The sequence below is a fragment of the Schistocerca piceifrons genome, chromosome 1, assembly GCF_021461385.2.
Source record: "Schistocerca piceifrons isolate TAMUIC-IGC-003096 chromosome 1, iqSchPice1.1, whole genome shotgun sequence".
NCBI lineage: Eukaryota > Metazoa > Arthropoda > Insecta > Orthoptera > Acrididae > Schistocerca > Schistocerca piceifrons.
In genome coordinates, this window is record NC_060138.1 from 1,002,115,545 (window position 1) to 1,002,134,763 (window position 19,219).

At 45.9% G+C, this 19,219-nt stretch overlaps 1 protein-coding gene across 3 annotated transcripts in view; it reads left to right on the plus strand.

Moving 5' to 3' along the window:
* Window positions 1-19,219, plus strand: part of LOC124793932 (protein neuralized) — an 881,057-nt gene that overhangs the window by 848,185 nt on the left and 13,653 nt on the right. For all 3 annotated transcript variants that reach the window (XM_047258061.1, XM_047258070.1, XM_047258078.1), the window contains one exon: window positions 11,107-11,273. In XM_047258061.1, coding sequence (XP_047114017.1) covers window positions 11,107-11,273 — 167 coding nt within the window. The remainder of the gene's footprint in view (window positions 1-11,106; window positions 11,274-19,219) is intronic.

Genomic DNA, 19,219 nt, shown 5'->3' on the forward strand with positions numbered 1-19,219 from the left:
GATGTGTAACCTATAGAGCACTGGACGAATTAGGATGATACTGATCGTAGAAACATAAAAAAATCATGATGACTATGAAGTAAGTATATGTAATGAAAGCCTACTTTTTGCATGTAAATGGTTCTTTTCATGCCTCTATTGCAAATCAAACTTGGTGTACCTTCATAAACGGTTCTCGCCCACGACACAGTTTCGTCTCGCACCACAAATCTATTAGAATTACAGGGAATGAAAACAAAAACAGCTGAAATTCGATCCAGAGACGTTATGCATAAGAAACTAAGCGCTTACTCTCTCGGCTGCGGATACGTCGGTTCTTGGCGACCTTGCAAAGTATATAAGCACGTCTAAAATTTTCAAATTCGATTTCCTCGAAAAGCGGTTGAGAGTAGCGTCCACCTCTCTACATATGTTGAAGTCGTAGTTGTCTTACACACCCTGTCATGAGCCAAATTGGTGAGGTGGGAAACTTCGTACGGTCCTCTAGTTAGTAAGAGGACTGCGTTGTTAACGAAAATAGCTTGCAGCTCAATGCTCGGGACGAACTGTAGCAACCAACTGAAAGAAACCCCTGTAATCTCTGAGGGTATTAAATTCAAAAGTTGATTAACTCTGTTTTGCATAGATTTTAAGTAACTATTGATTTTTCATGCCGGTTTGCCACAATAGTACGAAAACAGCTTCTCGTAGTTGCATTCGTGTTGAAATTTCTGGTATGTAGTCTATAATGAACTGTGACCGGAGTCTGAACAAGTCTACACGTACTAGGGATGTAAAACTACTCCGAAATATTGCATTTTAACGGCTAGTTACTAGCCGAAATCTGGATATGCTTTAATAAAGCTAGAACGGGAACGAAAACTGAATACTGCTTTCTACCGTTTTGAACGTCATACCACAATAATTGAGCGCATTCCACTGTCCTAATAGAAAGTAATTTGATGTCCCATGTGGACATGGCGTCAAAGGTAGTATTTAATGTAATTTTGTGACAAGCTCGTTACCAGCAGATTTCGTCGTCAGTAGCTAGTCGTTTGAAAGGCCCGTGCTCACTTCTTATTCATAAATTCTCTTGATCGTTTTTTATTCGGACTTCACACAGGCCTACTCGCCACGTTTCAGCGTCGCCATATAGTCTGCGCGATGTCGCGTGGGTGACCTTAAACCCTCAGAGCAATGTAGCACTTAAATAATAATAGTTGTTTGGACCTACCTGATCTGACAGAATCTGTAAAATATCCTGTCTGGATCCGAAGGGATCTGAGATACGCTGCGTCTTCTTACTGCAACCGCATTTTCGCTTATTGGTGTTACGTATAGTTGCAATCCTCTCTATCAATAAGTCGATTATCTATAAAGCTTAACAATTAAATTTCGCAGGAAAAAATTAGACAACATGTAATCGAACTTTCAGCTATGTAAGCTGCTTCGGAGCTGCCTCTAGTGCTATTCACTGAGTCATCTGCGTTAGATTGTCTGTAACCTCTCTTGCTGACTTCTATAGTCCAGGTATCAGCCCCTATAGTGCCGGCAATGGAGTCATCCTTGGGCGCAGGTTCGTAAATCGGATTTCGCGGCCTGACCTCCTTTCGACCCGCGCTGTTTCAACAAACTCACGTCACCCCCGCCGCATTTGCAAACCCGTACCGCCACCCACTGGTCGTAGCTGTCTATCGCAACTTTCTCCGGCTTGAAGTAATCGTCTAATCTTAGAAGTGGGTTACATGGTTGCTGCGAGTAGCATTATACAACGTATCATCTAGCGCGCGCAGTACCTTCCTGGAATCTCGCGTAATAGCGGCAATTTTCGTTTTCCCGATTGCTCCGCCTGTCGGAGATGGAGCGATGAATATTTCCTGGGCTGTTCGGTACTGGATTGACTTATTGCTGTGTCACGCGCACATGCAGACACGCACACACGCTGTGGTCTCAACTGCGCAGTGACGACACCGCTGAAATATGTCCAGAAACAGGATTTTGCGGTGCGACCAGAAGGGCGCTGCCTTCTAAAGCTGTGGAAACGGCGCCGGCACACTTTATATCGTGGTTTCCTCTGACTCAGCAGCGTATATAAATAAGGCGGCGGAGCTCGCTTTGTTTGGGAGGCGGCGGCTTCTGTATTTCCTTCTAGGCCGAGTTTGCGGGCTCTGTTCGCCGTTTCAGAGAAGGCAAGACGATGCGGGACGGGTTCCCCCCGCTCAAAATGGCGCGGTCGGCACAGCGAGGGCATGGGCAGATGCCTGATAGGAGAAAACACAGTACTACCCACTAGGCACGATCACCTGGGAACAGCTATAGCTATAGCTACAGCTTCCTGCGATATAACGTATTTTCTTTCAGGCGATAGAGCAGATAAAACACAAAGTTGTGGAAAGATGTCTGAAACTTCAGATTCTCTCTGTTTCCATCACATATTCAGATATTGTGGATATGTTTCATTGTCCTATGCTGCCTATTTCTAAAAGATTGCTTAAGTAAGCCTTCTGGTAACATAACGAACAATGAAATTAATAAATTTTTTCCGAGAATGTAAAATTTATTGATTTGAAATTGCTCCATGATCTGTTTCCTTTTATTCCCAAATACTGGTTTGAACTAAATTATTCGATTAGACCCATCGCATCTGATAATACGAATAACGAAAGATCAATAGGGAAAAGAAATCGGAGTGTGTAACATTTACGTATTTCAGTAGTAGCCTACTTCCAGGAGCAATTTTCTTTGGCAGGAGCAGTTAATTGATAAATGCATTTAAGATTTTATTTATAGCAGTCATTTTCTCAGCAACTGTCACAAAATTCGTCAGTTGCACAATTAGGAAATTTTTCATTTTACCTGATTAGACAGATTAATCTGTCTTCTTAAAAAGCATTTGGGATATTACAGATTATAATAATTTGGCTGTACAGATGCGTAGAGTATAAGATACTGACATCTGCTAAACCGATTTTAAGTTTTCGTAGCACACTTATTATGCTTAATTGTATGGCTAAATTGTAATAATTATCCCAAATTTTCTAGGCTTTTCAAGATCAGATTAATCTGTTGAAACCGGTAAAGTGAAAAAATTTTCTATTTTTGTAACTGACAACTCAGTTTTGTTCTAAAATGCTAAGTGTTGAAAAATTGTTAGTGCATTTCGCCGACGAAGGATGTTAGGTATAAAGCGCTTGAACATCATATGCTGTAATAATAGTAAATTGGAAGGTCATGCAGTAGAACACTTAACTGAATTTATTGCTAAGACGACAGCTACTTACTGGCTAAAATCCTCTTAACAGAGGATGCAGCACTTTACCAATCGCTCTTAGCTCCTTGATGTAGGAAAGAGGATCCCAACGTTTTCCTGTCTCAGAACAGTTTGAGAATCCTGGTACTTCGATAGAATACCTTGTTTATTTTGAACGTTAATAAAATCAATAAAATTTTAAATCATAATACAGAAATGACAATTTTAAGAAATCCCGAAACACATTGTTTTTGCGGAGCACTTATTTTCGTCCCGCTGAACGTTTTGCGGAAACTGATTTAGACTATTGAACATCCTATCCTCTGAAGCCGACGTTCTTGGCGTGCTCCTTAAGTGGAGGGAACTGTAAGAGCAGCTTATTTTGTGTAAGTCTGCAGGCTATCGTGGCCGTTCTCATTGAAGTTAAAATCTTCTGGGTTATTAGGCTGCGCCATGTTTCTTCTAAAATGTTAGACGTTTCGACCCCTCTGCTGGGATCTTCCTCAGGCTCTTTTCGTGTCCAGTACTGCTAAAACAGTCAGACGAATGTCGTGTCCACTTATAAAGGGGAGGTTTTCTGGCGTTCATGCTGGAGAAGTGATAGTATTGGTTAAAATTCATATGGCTACCATTGGTGGGCCATAGTCATAGGCTAATATTCCCGCTCTGATGCAGAAGGGGCGTTGGTACCTCATCTCCTGTGGAAACGATTGGCGGTCCATCGTCAGTGGATAGAAAGGCACTATTAAACACTTCTGCTGGAGAAGGGTTTCTGGTTGACATACCTCCTACCGCTATTGGTTGGTCGTCATCAATGGCTAAATTCCAAACGGACAGAGCGAGAGAGGGGAATGTTTACCCAAAATATTGTCCGCCGAGGTGACTTGCAGAGCGCTGATCATGCCGCTCACACACCGCGGCCGCGTATTTACTTCCTTGATGGCGGGAAGCCACGATGCCGGAAGCTTATAGCCGTCCCCTCTATTGAAATTAGGTGCTTATTTTGTGCCACACAGCGTACATACGCAAGTGCTTGGGCGTACAGATTACGGGAATCATACCCAACGATGTTAGACTCCGCTCCATCCTCCTCCCGTCCTCACTTTGCCCTGCTGATCCCCTCTTCACTCCTAAAAACCACACACGTTATTCGGGATTCGTGAAGTAACACATTCAGAATTCCCATGGTGGTCTGATCAGCAGACGCTATTCTAGCCTGTCGCGTAAGTTGGGAGTCCGGCAGGTAGGCAGTAAGACACGGTGGTGGATTTGTGGGGGACGAGTGAACGAGGCAGGAGTGTGTGTTATCGCGGTGGCAAGGCAGCTGCGGGCCGAGTTTCCTGCAGCTGCCACGCGACAGCTGTGGGCCCGGCGCGTGCCGCAGCCAGCCGCGATGTGGGCTGTCACACCGGCAGGCGTCTGTCCGTCCTCTCTGGTTCCCAGAGCGGGCACACGGTCCTATGCCGTGGGGTTAAATTTAAGTGGGAGCCTCGTCTGATTACCATTCAGCTAATCAAGCCATATGAAGCGAGCTGAGCGCCGCGAACAAAACTTTCAAAAGATTTTCTAGTCTCCGTGGACGGTTCTCATCCTTATGTCTGAGCCTTCGAATAACGTTACCTTCGACAAAGAAACTTCCTGGCAGATTGGAACTGCGTGCCGGACAGGCTCGAACTCGGGACCTTTGCGTTCTGCAGGCAAGTGCTCTACCATCTGAGTTACCCAAGCACGACTCACAATCCGTCTTCACAGTTCAGTCTTGCTCGGTAGCTCAGCTGCTAGAGCACTTGCTCGTGAAAGGCAAAGGTACCGAGTTCGAGCCTCGGACCTCCAGTTTTAATCTACCTGCAAGTTTCATATCAGCGTACATTCCGCTGCAGAGTGATGGATCGAGGCTGCAAGACGCTGTCTCCTAGGTCGACCAGTAGAATGCTATCATGCGGGAGTATGGCTCCTCTGAGTAAGGTGGCATAAGGTTGTCGCTCTGAACGGAGATTGTTGAAAACCAAGAGTTCGTGGCCAAGAGAGTGAGGAATAATATGATGTATTGGGATCCTGAAGAAATCCGACCAGTTTCCAGAAAAGATTGTTGCGTTACTTATTGCGCGCGTCTTGTCTTACAGAGAGCGAGGTTGTTTGCCTCATTTAACTGACGAGGAACAGCAAATCGGATGACTGATTTCCAGAGGCCATTTGTGTAAAAATGAAAATTTGACCAGTGTAGCAAAACTGCTTCATGCCTTGGCGTATGAATCAGGCAGCGGTAAGCTGTTTCCGAAAATCGGTTATACTCTTACGTAAGTTATCATGTAAACGTAGCATACTTCGCAGTTCGACATACTCTTACACTCGTATTTGAGTTGGGGAGGGGGGGAAGAGGATACTAATGCGCGAGTTAAGGTATTGATGAGGTAGTCCATAAAGTTGATCTGACAAACCTAGAAGAAATGGGTGTTGATAATAACTTTATAGGAAAATAAAGTTAGTAAAAATTTATATCATATAGCTTGCTGTCTACATTGTGGCATTCGCAGTTGTTCAGAGTAGGGAACTCATAGAGAGCGCGAGCGCGAACAGGAACAGGCGGCCGGATGCAGATTACGCGTGGACAGCCCCGGGCTATGGCGGCAGCTGCCTGAGGCGGTTAGGTGCCGCCCCTGACGGAAGTGTGTTCGGCTCGATAAAGGCGTGTCGCCATGGCAACGCGTCTGCGATCTGCATGCGCTCCGTTATTGGCTTAGCGGGGGCCTTAGTCCGGGGCTGCCGCTGCTGCTTCTGCTTCTGCCCCTGCCCGTGCTTCCGCAGCCGTCGTGAATGCGAATGGCCTCGTTTGGAACTGTTCTGCGCGCCCCAGCCATCGCCAAAGGGGTTAGCGCTCTGCGTTCGCCAGCGCCGGCTGCTCCACGGTCGACACACCATCTCACTTTTTTTCCAGTCTCATGCTGTGTTTCGTAGTCCCGCCGTGAGAATCTGCTATAGCAATTTTTTCTTACCCATCCATCTCTGTTTATAATGCGAAATATCTGTTGCGGCTAGTCCTATTGGCATTTGATTTCTCTCTCCCTTCTCAGCAAACTGTACATATCTCAGCGTTATGGAACTTCACACAGTTTTCGTAGCCGAAGTAAAAAACGTACGCCAGCTTGATAACTACAATCTCAGGAAGATTGTTAGACTCTCGTAGGTGGAAGGTCTTCAGTCGGCAAAAGGATTTAGCTGGCGTACGGCTCGCGATTCCTCAACAGTAAGGGTCCCGACAAGTTACAAATATCTCCCATTCTTCTTGAAATGCGTCAGTCTTCTGCTGCTAGTGATGGCGATCAGTTCATCAGATGTTAGGTAGCTGCCTTGGCTATATCCGTGAACAGTGTGCCAACAACTCCCACCAAGCGTCTCACATTGCTTCTGTGACTATCACATTAATCATTCATCAGCACAATACATAGACCTGTTGCTGATAGTTGCAGGCATGTGCAAGCTGCCTCCAACAGAACCTACAGGAAAGTAAAGTCACCACCACCATTAGCATTACATGCAGGCATTTGTCACTTTGTGGCTCTGTGCCTGTCACACAAGAAGTCATAGAATCTCTGTTGGTCCATCACAGCCAGGGGGACATGGGCTGGTAAGAAACTTTCAATGTCAATAAAATTCACCAACAGCCGTATACTTGAAGATATTTTACTTTATTCTGAACGCAGCCAGTTTCGGCATTTCTTTTTGCCATCTTCAGGTCCCATACGCTTCTATCCAAATAAACGAACTTGTCGTATGGCGCCATAAATCACTGGATTTAGTGAGTTGCTTTCACGTCTGCGTCTGAAGCAATTGTATAGCGATTGGAATTCACAAAATCCAATGATTATTGGCGTCATACGACAATTTAGTTTATTTGGACAGAAGCATATGGGGCAAAATGAAATGCCGAAACTGGCTGCGTTTAGTATAAAATAAAATTTCTTTAAGTATACGGCAGTTGCTGAATTTGACACTGAAAAAAAAGTTGTGGAATGTGGGTCGTTAAAAGAATGCTTGTCATTTGCCCCTTATTTCAACTCTTACATTAATTTGTATACTTTGGACTGTAGTTTGAGGTGAACTGTGACCCCTCTGACGGATAAGCAGCGGATGGTGACTGATATCGGCAGTGAGGCACCAGATACTGCGCCGCCGTTCTGCTTGGAAGATCGCATTTGTATGCACGAGCGGTTGTTCCTTGGCGGTCGCTGGTAGGTGGTGCGTGAGCTCTGGAGGTAATTAGAATTCCCTGCTCGCAGCGTGAGAAAGTGCGTGATAGGGAATGGCGGCAAGAGCTGGCGCCAGGAGTCTAATATCTGCGCGTGGAAGACTGCTAATTAGCCCAGAGAAGAGCCAGTCGCTGCCTTCGTCTCCGGTGGTCTGCACTGCCGCTATACCGCCGGGTTACGCGACCGAAGACACGGGAAGTGCCGCATAACGAGGTCAGGCGTCGCGAGGCAGCTGGCGGACGCGTCCCGTTGGCGGCACCGACCTCTGGGGACGCTCTTCAGCGGACAATGCCGCCAGCGCGGGCGGCCGCGGGTTCGTCCTCTGCCACCGCTCGTCTGTACTTCCCCGGCTATTCTCTCTCGCTTTGAACATGTAATATTTTAATTTTCCATTCTCACTCTCTTGAACCGTCCGTTCAATAGGCGAAGTATTAGAAACTGTCACAGTGACGTACTTCTGGCATGTCCACTCCGTCCGATTACTCGAAAGTTTAAAGCTAGCGATCAGCTGGTCATAGTGGGGCGTTACCTTTGGATCACTAGTCGAAGTAGTTCAATTGATGGTCGCTAGATGGCAGCACTAGTCATAAACCTACAGGCGTAGCGTAGGATCTGATAATTCGTTAAAGCGCTAATCGAACAGCTACAATAGCAGTACAGAGCGACAATAATGTAATCAGTTGCCTTTACAAATGGCACTACAAAATATGTCGCGTGATAATTCAGCAGGCGGTTGTTGTCGAAGAGCTTGTTGCGTGGTGTGACAATCGCTGCAGTAAGCCCCCTCGTAGTATTGCCGCGTGACGTGCGTCCAGAATTCGTGGTTCACAACGGCAATCGTGGAAATTGTGTCCCGGGTTTAGACACCAAATTCTTATGTCGGGAATCACAGAGCACCGATTAGCAGTCTAACAACACTTCATTTCATAGTAACAGAACATACAGTACAACATGTCAAAGATACTGTCCTAAGAGTAAACAGTATCTCACATGCCAGAAGTAAATCACTCTGTGACAGAAACGGATCTCATTCCAAGCTCCCGTTGCAATAGAGTGCAGGAGAGGAGCAGTCTTCGTTCAACGTCCTGCTGAAGACTTGGTCGTTAAAGATGGCGGTCGTGGTGGGGGTAGACTAGACTTCGGAAGGGAACAGGTCTCGTCTTTTTCAAAGGCACCATCCCGACATTCATCCTTCGATTGAGGAGAACCCTGCTAAACTTAAATCTGCATGGCGGGATGGGGATTGGAATCCCAGCCCCTTCCGAGTGAGTTAATTCCTTAAAGCTCTGCGCCAGTTGTGCACATCCGAAGAAACACTGCATCGTACCTCTTAACAAAGGCACTGCTGTTTCGTATTTATTCGCAAATACGGGCCTCTGACTCCCATTAAATATGTCCTTCCTAGACGAAAATATACGTAACGCACGGGTGAACTTTGTGACACACAGACGGTGACATACAGAAGTTTGGCTCTGGTCGTGATCCGTGCTAGGATGACCGAAGCGTTTAAGGCGACAGTTCGTGTAAAATGGGAAATCCAATATCTAGCCGAACGCAGTTCATACTCGCACTTGCAAATACATTACCGGTATTCTATGTAGTTCCATAACTATCTTTAGATGTCACGATTCGTTAAAGAAGTATACTACGAACTAAACCCTTATCCTTCCCAAAATTACTGCTCTGTTCCTAATGACTTAATTGTCGACTGGCCTTAAGTCTTTCCTTTCCGAATGCTAAAACCATTTTTATTCTGCCATAGGCTGTCAATTTCTTGCACAGATAAAACTTATTGCCTGATGTGTTACATTACTGGCCAGTTTCGGCCTGTGGCCAATTTCAAATCCAGCTGTGTTGGTGAAATAGATGTTGAATGTAGCTGTTTCACAGAAGCAACTACACTTGTAATTGGTCACAGTGCTTGTGTAAAAAATAAATAAATAAATAAGTTTGTGGCGGACGTTGAAAGTAGTTTCAGCTTTCAGAAACTACTCTCTGTGGACCCACATGCAAAACAGGATTTACGAACAGCCTTAGAGTTAAAATGTTGAGACTGCTGTGGATCCCGCACGGACTTGAGGGACTCTCAAAGATTTTCCAACCAGAAACCTTAGGGCAGACCTCAGTTGCGACGAGCCTGAGAGCAATTCTGTTCCAGGCCTCCCGCCGAGGAACGTTCTGGAATTGAATCTGATTCCTTCAATGTAAGCGAAGTGTGCTGACAGCCCACTTGTGGAAGACTGCAGTCGTCCTCCGAATGTTACCAAACTGTTTCAATATTAGCTCGGTAGTCGCTCTGATCGTCTAATTACTTTAGCGTTCGTCGTAATGGTCTTGATAAAAGTAAATTTATTAAAGGAAGTCAGATATTCCACTTAAGTTACTCATTCATACCTCTTAATCCTTCCGCAACTGTCGTACGGTTCTTAAGCCATTATGGTGTGTTCAACTAGATGAGGTTCTGGTTATGACCATGTCAAATAATCAAGAACAGGACAATTTGTAAACCAAAGCAAAAAGTAAATCATATGACTACGCAGCCATTTACATACATACGGTACCTTGCTGTAGCTAAACACACGAAAACTAATCTGGAAACTAAATAGTAGTCCAAATGAATACAGCCTAAGTGGAAGAATATCTTTGTTTACTTTTGGGTTAGTTTTTTGAAGGTATGTTAAATTAATTTAAAAAGAAATTGGAGCTAAGAACAAGCTGTGAAAGACTGCAGTTCTTCTGAACCATTTTGGGAGGAAAATATATGTAAGGGTTACAGGCTTGGGACGCATCTGTCTCGTGAGTACACGAGCGCCACCTGGCGTTACCCTGGAACGCTGGACGAACTGCGGTGCCAGTACGCACGGCCGTAAAGCACCTCCGCGCACCGAATAGTAAGAGTTGCATCGCTGGTCACTTGCACATGCAGAACTCGCCAAAGCGTGTGGTTTCGATGCGGATTTTCTTTTCCGGCCACAATGGAGTCTCGACAAATGTGTTTGTGGTAGGACGTCACACCGTTAGGATGGGTCGTTGTAGCGAGAACATAATTATAACTGTTCTTACAGAAATACAGTTACGAATGGTTAATAACTCGGTGTTTATTTCTGTACCTCACGGACCCAATGGCTGCATAATCCTGACAAATAGCAAGGGGTGGCCCTCAACCGAGGACGCAAAACTCACAGCCCCTTCCTTATAACTGAATGCTGAGTCTCACATATGTCAGTTTCTCTTGTTCTTTGTTAAAGATAAGAGTATCTGGTTAATTCCGCCCATTACTCTTTTTCTATAAAGGTTCAAATTTTCTAGCTGCATACTGTTTTTCTTTGTAATGTTATACGTAAAATGTAATACATTTTGTTATCCGTATTTGTTGGGCTTCGTCTATTATCGGTGGATACCTAAGAGCAAATTCGGAGCAATTTATGGAATGGATTAAGAATTCTGACACAAATGTTCCTCTTGCTGGGTTTGTGCGCCTGGTGCGCACACATTGTGGCGCTGCCGGAACTGGGGGCAGAACCAGCAGCTGCCGGCCCAGGTGGCAGGCGCCGCTTCCGGACGTGGGGCGCGCGTGGTGCTGGGTGCCTCAGCTGTCCGTCTTTTGACCGTGCCATTCTTGTGTTGCAGCGCCGCGCACGGGCGGCAGCGGAACCAACAACCTGCCGCCGCTGCAGTTCCACCAGGTGCACGGCGACAACATCCGCGTCTCCAGGGACGGCACCGTCGCACGCCGCGCCGAGAGCTTCTGCAAGGGCGTCACCTTCTCCAGCAGGCCCGTCAAGATTTCCGAAAAGGTGGGTTCAGCGCCGCTTCCCAGTCATTTGTCATTCTCGACCTTTCAGAAATGCCAGTAGGAGGCATTCTGAAATACTAACTGATCAAACGTATCTGGGCAGCCGCATATAATACGCAACTGACCACTAGACTTCGAGAGGCGGACAGACATTACAAAATGAGGCGAGAGTAGGTCGTCTTCAGTGAAGCAGACTGGGTCGGTCAAGAAGCCCAGTGACTTCGAAATGGACTAGCCACTGGATGTCGCCTGAGTAACAAATTCATCGCGAACATTTCAACCTGCTGTCAAAGTGGAAACGCGAAGGAGCAACCACAGATACACTAAGATCAGCAGAAAAGTACTGACTAACAGGGACCCCTCTAGCATTGGTAAGGGTATTTGTAAAAAATGGCATGAAGTCAGCCGATGGAATCACCCCGGAGTTCCAAAGTCCTACCAGTAATCTAGCTAGCACAAAGACAATGCGTGGGAAGTTCCCAGGAATAGCGTACAGTGCTCGAGCGGCTTCTAATAAGCCACACATTTCTGCAGTCGACGGTGAGCCATGCTTGATGTTGTGAAAAGAGCAACACAGACTGGCTGGCTGGAAACGGCTGATTTGGAGTAACGAATCACGTTGTCCTGTGGCAATCAGATGGAAGAGTTTGGGCTGGGGGGGGGGGGGTTGGAGAAAGAACGTAGTAGGTGGTGTTACTATATGGGGGGTATTCTTCGTGGTTAGGGTATGGTCCTGTGATTGCGCTAAGGAAAATAAGTTGCGGAAACACGCATTACAGCATTTACTGCGCAAAATAGAGGAACAGTTCAGAGGGGATGATTAATTGTATCAGCATGGCACCCTGGCGTAAAGCAGTATTTGTGAGGCAGTGGTTTGTGGACAAGAACATCTCTGAAACAGACTGGCCTGCCCAGAGTTCCGGCGTGAATCCCATAGAACATGGTTGGGATGAGCTAGAACGTCGAATTCGTTCCAGACAATAGTGCCCAATATTGCTACCTTTCTGGTTTAGATGACGTGAGTAACACGCCTTAATCCTCCAGTTAAGATGGACAGTTGATGAAACAAGCTGAGCCCCCCGTCAGTTTCTTCTTCTTTTGGGTTATCTCTACTTCGCCTGGATTCATATGCTAAGACATATGTTACTTAATCGATACACGGGGGACTACTGTTCTTATATTTGAGGCTAATAACATAAGCTTTCGAAGACATCGGATTTTAGACTCGTTGCGTGAACTACGTATTTAATTACTTTACATCCCCGCCAGACGAGATGGGAAGCGGTTAAATGTATTTTGTTGACCTCCAGTTGGTCCGGACCGAAGGAGTTTCGGGATCCTTACAGTGCTTGTTCGCTGCGTCGTAAGCCACGAAAAAGACCATATGGCTGGGGCGGAAGCAGGTGCAAACCATTCGCAGCGGAGTCAGGTGTGCCTAAATTGTTGGAGGGTTGGAGGTCTGCGGGACCCCACTGCATCATCGTGGGTCTTAGAGAAATTTCCAGACCCATTTCATCTTCAGCAAATACAGCTTGATAACGAATTTGAGGAAGTGTACTAGATATAACTACGCAGTTTGTTGCAAATAATAGTTCAACTCAGTTTTTATGGATATCGCAGTCTATCTATAGGCCGTACAACGTCTAGGTGATACAAAATTTCTCTGCATGTCTTTATCACAGTGTCTTCCGTCACCATCTCTACAGCGTTTCGTATTCGCGCCTTAAGTTTGCACCTCAGCAACTGGTAAACTGAACAGTTCACATATAAACGCAACCCCACAAAAATAGTGGTGTTACGGTGAACGTGGAGGCCATGATGTTGGGCCGTCTGTACAGATCCATCTTTCCGGAAAGGTTTTACCCAAAACCTGGCGAATCATTAACCCCCAAAGTAGCAATGCATGAACTTCTTGAAACACTACCAATGACTGAAATTCCTATAATGGTGGTGTTAGTGGAAGTTCCAACATTTCCAGGTAAACTTTCGCAATAATGGCAGTCTCAGTGGAAAAAAAAAAGTTCAGTAACTGCGTTGTGAATTGAGCAATGCCACGCATTTACTTTCGGGTTGCCCGTCATCTGCTGTACCACGAGAATTCTCGGAGTAACAAATGCGGACATTACACCTGTTTACTTTCGGGGAGATGCGAAAAGTCTCTTCATCGGAAAAACACATTAATAAAATGTGATTAGTGTGTGCAAATTTTTCGTTGCAGGGAATTCGGCGCGCCTCGACTCATCTGGCTGCAAAGCTTGCAGGAGTTACACTTCGTATGCATCGAAATGCAATCGTTTGTGTAAAATGACCACAGTGGTCTGATGTATGCATGTTTCTCTGGAAACAGGGCGCGTAGGTTTCCGCGGACTGCCTTTTATATGCTGTACGCGCACTTAGCAACAGAATCGTCACTCATTCCCAGTGTACCGCTTACTGCCTTGCCACAAACACTGAGAGTCGCTTCAAACTTCACGTACTACCTTTAGTTTGTGCTCATAACATCTGATCTCGACGATAAGCAAATCGGAAGTGGAAAGAAACGAGAGGCAGAAGTGTCTATAAAAACTCAATGGAGTTAAGGTACCGTTTCCAACGAACGGCAAGGCTTTATCTAGCATACTTTCTTGGAAAGTTGTGTAATTAGAGAGAGATTACTCTTCACACTTACCTCGTATTATACATCGTTCCGTGGAAGTCCTTCTTAACTCTCCAAACACGAAGCTAACGACCGTATTGTGAATATGAAATCTGTTTATTAGCCGTGCAATTGGCAAATTTCAACCGTGGGTAATTTTCAAGCGCGCACTTTAAGCCTCACGTTTCATTTCACATTCTGAAACATGTGGACAAGTATACATCGTATTTCTGTGCGTATGTGGCACAAAAACACAAAGCCCTGTGTCTGCTAATGGGTGTATCCATATACACTAGTGTGATATTTTTGTGCCACATAGGCAAAAAAATACGATTACTACATGTCCACATGCACTAGCGATGTATCAGAATATGAAATGAAGCGCGAACCTGTCAACATACGCTTGAAAATGACTGGCGGTTGAAGTTGGCAAGTTGCACGGATAAGAAACGGAATACAGCCTACTTTGGCCAACGGCCTTGCAGCAGTGGTAACACCGGTACGCGTCAGCTCACCGAAGGTAAGCGCTGTAGGACTTTGCTCGCACTTGGATGGATGACCATCCGGATGTGCCGAGCGCTCTTGCCAAACGGGGTGCATTGTGAGGCAAATTGAGAAGCTACTTGATCCAGAAGTAGCGGCTTCGGTCACGAAAACTGACAACTACCGGGAGAGCGGTGTGCTGACCACATGCCCCTCCATATCCGCATCCCGTGAGGATGACACGGCGATCGGTCGGTACCGTGGGGGCCTTCCGAGGACTGTTAGTTTTTCTTACAGCCTACTTGGGCCATGTTTTACATTGAACCTGTGGACGCCCACAGAAATAAAATAAGAAACTGAGTAGGAACTTCGTTCAATACTCTAAAGATTACTTCTATAGTCTACAGATCTAAGAGATTTTGGTTTCTCCTATGATGGCAGCTTCGAGCTGGGAAATTGAAGTGCTGGAAAGCTGCATCGGTTGGTGGTATCGTGACGTCAGCAGCGGAAGTCGGTGTCGCAGGTTGTTGTTAGTGTGTTCCGCGAAGTGCCGCCCCGCGACACAGTGGTGCAGCGGCTGTTTCTCAGTAGCGGCCGGCCGCTTCTCGTGCAGCTGCGGCGCTGACGCACGCGGCCGGCGGGCTGTTGTCCGCCGGGTTCGCAGCCTTGGCGCCACGGCCGCGCGGCGAAGCGCACGACCTACGTCATCGCAGCTACACTTCCGCCACCTCGTCTCGCTTCCGGTGGACACTTCCTGCCCTGACAACCGAATAACACTTCCCAGAGAGCGTCGTGGACTATTCCCGTGTCGGTCTGTAGGGATTTTCTGCCCACCAGTGGTCAGTGGTGATGCTTCTGCGGATTTCCAGGTAGTGCGCATCGTTGGCACTATAATAGTATATTCAATAGTACATAGATGCGTGGTACTTACACCGACGATGGAAACCTGGAACTTGCACGTAAAAGACGAAGGTACGAGCGTATGGATTAGGTTCTCAGACATGTGACTGGTTCGAAGACTTGTTATGTAATAGAACCCAATGTAAGGAGAGCCTCAGGGAAATGCGGTAGGACTATTATTGGTCTCTGTGTACATAATGATCTGGCAAACATGGCGGGCAGCAATTTGCGGTTGTTTGCTCAGAACGCTGTGGTGGACGGTAAGGTGTCGAAGTTGTTGGAGGGTACAAGATGACTCGGACAAAATTTCTTATTGGTTTGATGAATAGCAGTTAACTCTAAATACAGAAAAATGTAAGTTACTGCGGAGGAGTAGGAAAAACACACACAATATTCGGATACAGCATTAGTGTTCCACTTGACACAATAACTTCTTTTAAATATCTAGGCGTAAGGTGGCAACGTGATATGGAACGAAAGGAGCATATGAGGATTGTGGTAGGGAAGGCGAATGGTAGACTTCAGTTTATTGGGAGACTTGCAGGAAAGTGTGGTTAATGTGTAAAGGAGACTACATATGGGACGCTAAATAAAGTGTTTGGAATCCGCATCACGTCGGATTAAAGGAAGATATCGAAGCAAATCAGAGGCGGGCTGCTAGATTTGTTACGGGAGGTTCGAACAACACGCAAGTGTTAGAGAGAGATCCTTCGCGAGCTGAAATGGAAAGCTCTTTGGAGGGGAGAGATAGTTGGCGACGTTCTTTTCGAGAAACACTGCTCAGAAAATCTAGAGAACCGGTGTTTGAAGTTGACTGCAGAACAGTTCTACTGCCACGAACATACATTTCGCGCAAGGACCACGAAGATAAGAGATGAGGGCTCTTATGAAGGGATACAGTCAGTCTGTTTTTGCTCCTATTCGCGAGTGAACAGGGAAGGAAATGAGTAATGGTGCACGTACTCTCCTCCATCTCAGCGTACGGAGGCTAGCGGAGTATTTATGTAAATGTAGAAGGAGAAATAACTTACTAAAGTGTCACCTTTGCAACCAGGAATCAAAGGCAAATCACTTACTGCAGAGCGTGTACTAACACCTACGTAAGCATCCTGCCAACAAATGGAAGTTTCTTCTTGCACGGGCGAACAGCCATTAGGAATTTATTGCATGAATTTGGCAAATTTATTGCATGAATTTGGCAAATTTATCGCATGAATTTGGCAAATTTATCGCATGAATTTGGCAAATTTATCGCATGAATTTGGCAAATTTATCGCATGAATTTGGCAAATTTATCGCATGAATTTGGCAAATTTATCGCATGAATTTGGCAAATTTATCGCATGAATTTGGCAAATTTATCGCATGAATTTGGCAAATTTATCGCATGAATTTGGCAAATTTATCGCATGAATTTGGCAAATTTATCGCATGAATTTGGCAAATTTATCGCATGAATTTGGCAAATTTATCGCATGAATTTGGCAAATTTATCGCATGAATTTGGCAAATTTATCGCATGAATTTGGCAAATTTATCGCATGAATTTGGCAAATTTATCGCATGAATTTGGCAAATTTATCGCATGAATTTGGCAAATTTATCGCATGAATTTGGCAAATTTAGAGTGGTGTTCTAGGTAGCAGAAGGGCACTGTGACAATACAAGACACCACCTTCTTGTATAAGGAGCACTCAAATGAAGTCAAATTGAAAAAGCAAGTAAAATGTGTGTTACTTTGAAAGTAATCGCCATTACTGTGAGACAAGACGGTAGTGCCTTCATGGATTGTACCCAGGCGTGCGATACTACTTCGGAAGCATATCGACGCCCACGAATGTCTTTCTTCAGGTCTCTAAAAATAATTGTGATCGCATGGGGAGAGACAGGGAGTATATGAAGGATGTGTAAGGTTTTCTCCAATGAAACTTAAGTATAGTCGAAACAACTTGGCAACACATTGCCTGCTCCCGTATTCCCAACGTTGTTTCCACTACAATGAAGAAGCTTCGCTGGGAAGCCCTTACACATCCTCCATACAGCCCCGATCCATGAGGTTCATATTTTCGGAGACCTGAAGAAAGACATTCGTGGCCGTCGATTTGCTTAGGATGAAGAGATGCATGCTGGGTACAATCATGGTTCCGCGGGAAACCACAAACATTTTACCATGAAGACATTCTTATCCCAAAAAGGAATAAATGTATTAAGGCGATTCCTTTTGAAATAATGAAGTTTAATTTTTCAATCTGTCTCGTTACCATTAGACTGCTCACATTATAAATGTAGCTAACAGCTTATATGCCCGACCAAATCACTTTGACTAGGGTACGCACTGTGATCGGCGGAAGTGGCTCAACAGAGAAAGGTCTGGGCTATATAGTGTTCCTGTCTAACGCGTTGTGGTTAATGAGTTTAGCGTTAGACTTAATTTGATCTATTACAACATTTACTCGCGTATCTGAAGTTATTTACCAGTTTTTTCCTTAGAACTATGAACGAATATGATAGCACCAAAACATAGCTACAGCAATGCGTGACGCACAAATAAGTCTTTTTTGAATAGAAATAGTCTCGAAGAAAAGTGATTTTGCGTAAGGAACAAATGTTTACTTACCTGCTTGAAACAAAAGTTTGTCGTTAACTCTCGAAACTCCCCATTCGCTTGGGAGTTTATTTTTGTGATGTTGGGTGAGGCCATCGGCAATTTGGTTTATTAGTGTTCCTCGGTTTCTGCAGTCCGCTGTAATGTTGTCAGCTAAAGCAGTTGTGCCTTCCGCGAGCGTCCAACAACTCGGGGAAAGTGTCCGTGTAACGGCGGAGTGTTGTTGTCGCTGGAGGCTTTCCAGACAAGGTGGTGAAGGTGCGTGACACGACGCTCGGACTCTGAGCCTTTACTTTCCCCGAGCTCCGTGCAACATGGGTCGTGGTCAGTGTAACATCTTCCAGCGTGCCTTGTCTTTCTCTCTTCATTGTCGCAGCGGGATTTGGAAGTTAGCGCCGTAGTGATGCACCGCCAATACCGCTTGCCACAGCGTTCAAATTAATAATCGTAGAATTTATCGGTCGTATGTAAGTCGACCAGTTCGGGTTGTATGTGGAGTGGTGTTCTAGACGGCAGACGCGGTCTAAAACGGATTACGCGGTAGTAGCCTGCTTGCACTGGAAGCAGTTTATATTTTCGATGAACGTGCTAGCGCGGAAATGGACAGGGAGGCGGCTTTCGCGAGTCGTGGCTGGCGTTCGGCCGCGGTGGCTTTCACTGGCGCGCGGATCCGGGTGGGAGCGGAGCATCCCGGCGAAGGCCGTCGCGCCGGACTGGTGTGTCTGTCTGCACAGACTGCGCAGCTGGGGGCCAGACAAGCGCTGCGCGCCTGCCGAAAACCACAGCCGTGAGCGGTTTGCCTGAGCCAGCGTGCGCTCAACGCACTGGCTGCCGTGTGTGTAAAAATTGATACGGAAGGTGACTTGCCTGGCAGGCCATGCGCATCAAATTGATACACATACACTGCAGAGCCAAACAAACTGGTACACCTGCCTGATATCGTGTAAGGCCCCCGCGAACACGCAAAAGTGCGGCAACATGGGGTGGCATGGACTAATGTCAAGTAGTGCTGGAGGGAATTGACACCATGAATCTTGCAGGGCTGTCCGTAAATCCGTAAGAGTAAGAGGGGTTAAGATCTCTTCTGAACACGTTGCAAGGCATCCCAGATACTCAATGTTAATGTCTGGGGAGTTTGGTGGCCAGCGGAAGTGCTTAAATTCAGAAGAGTATTCCTGGAGCCACTCTGTAGCAATTCTGGACATGTGGGGTGTCGAATTGTCCTACTGGAATTGCCCAGTCCGTCGGAATGCGCAAAGGACATGAATGGATGCAGGTGATCAGAAAGGATGCTTACGTACGTGTCACCTGTCAGAGTAGTATC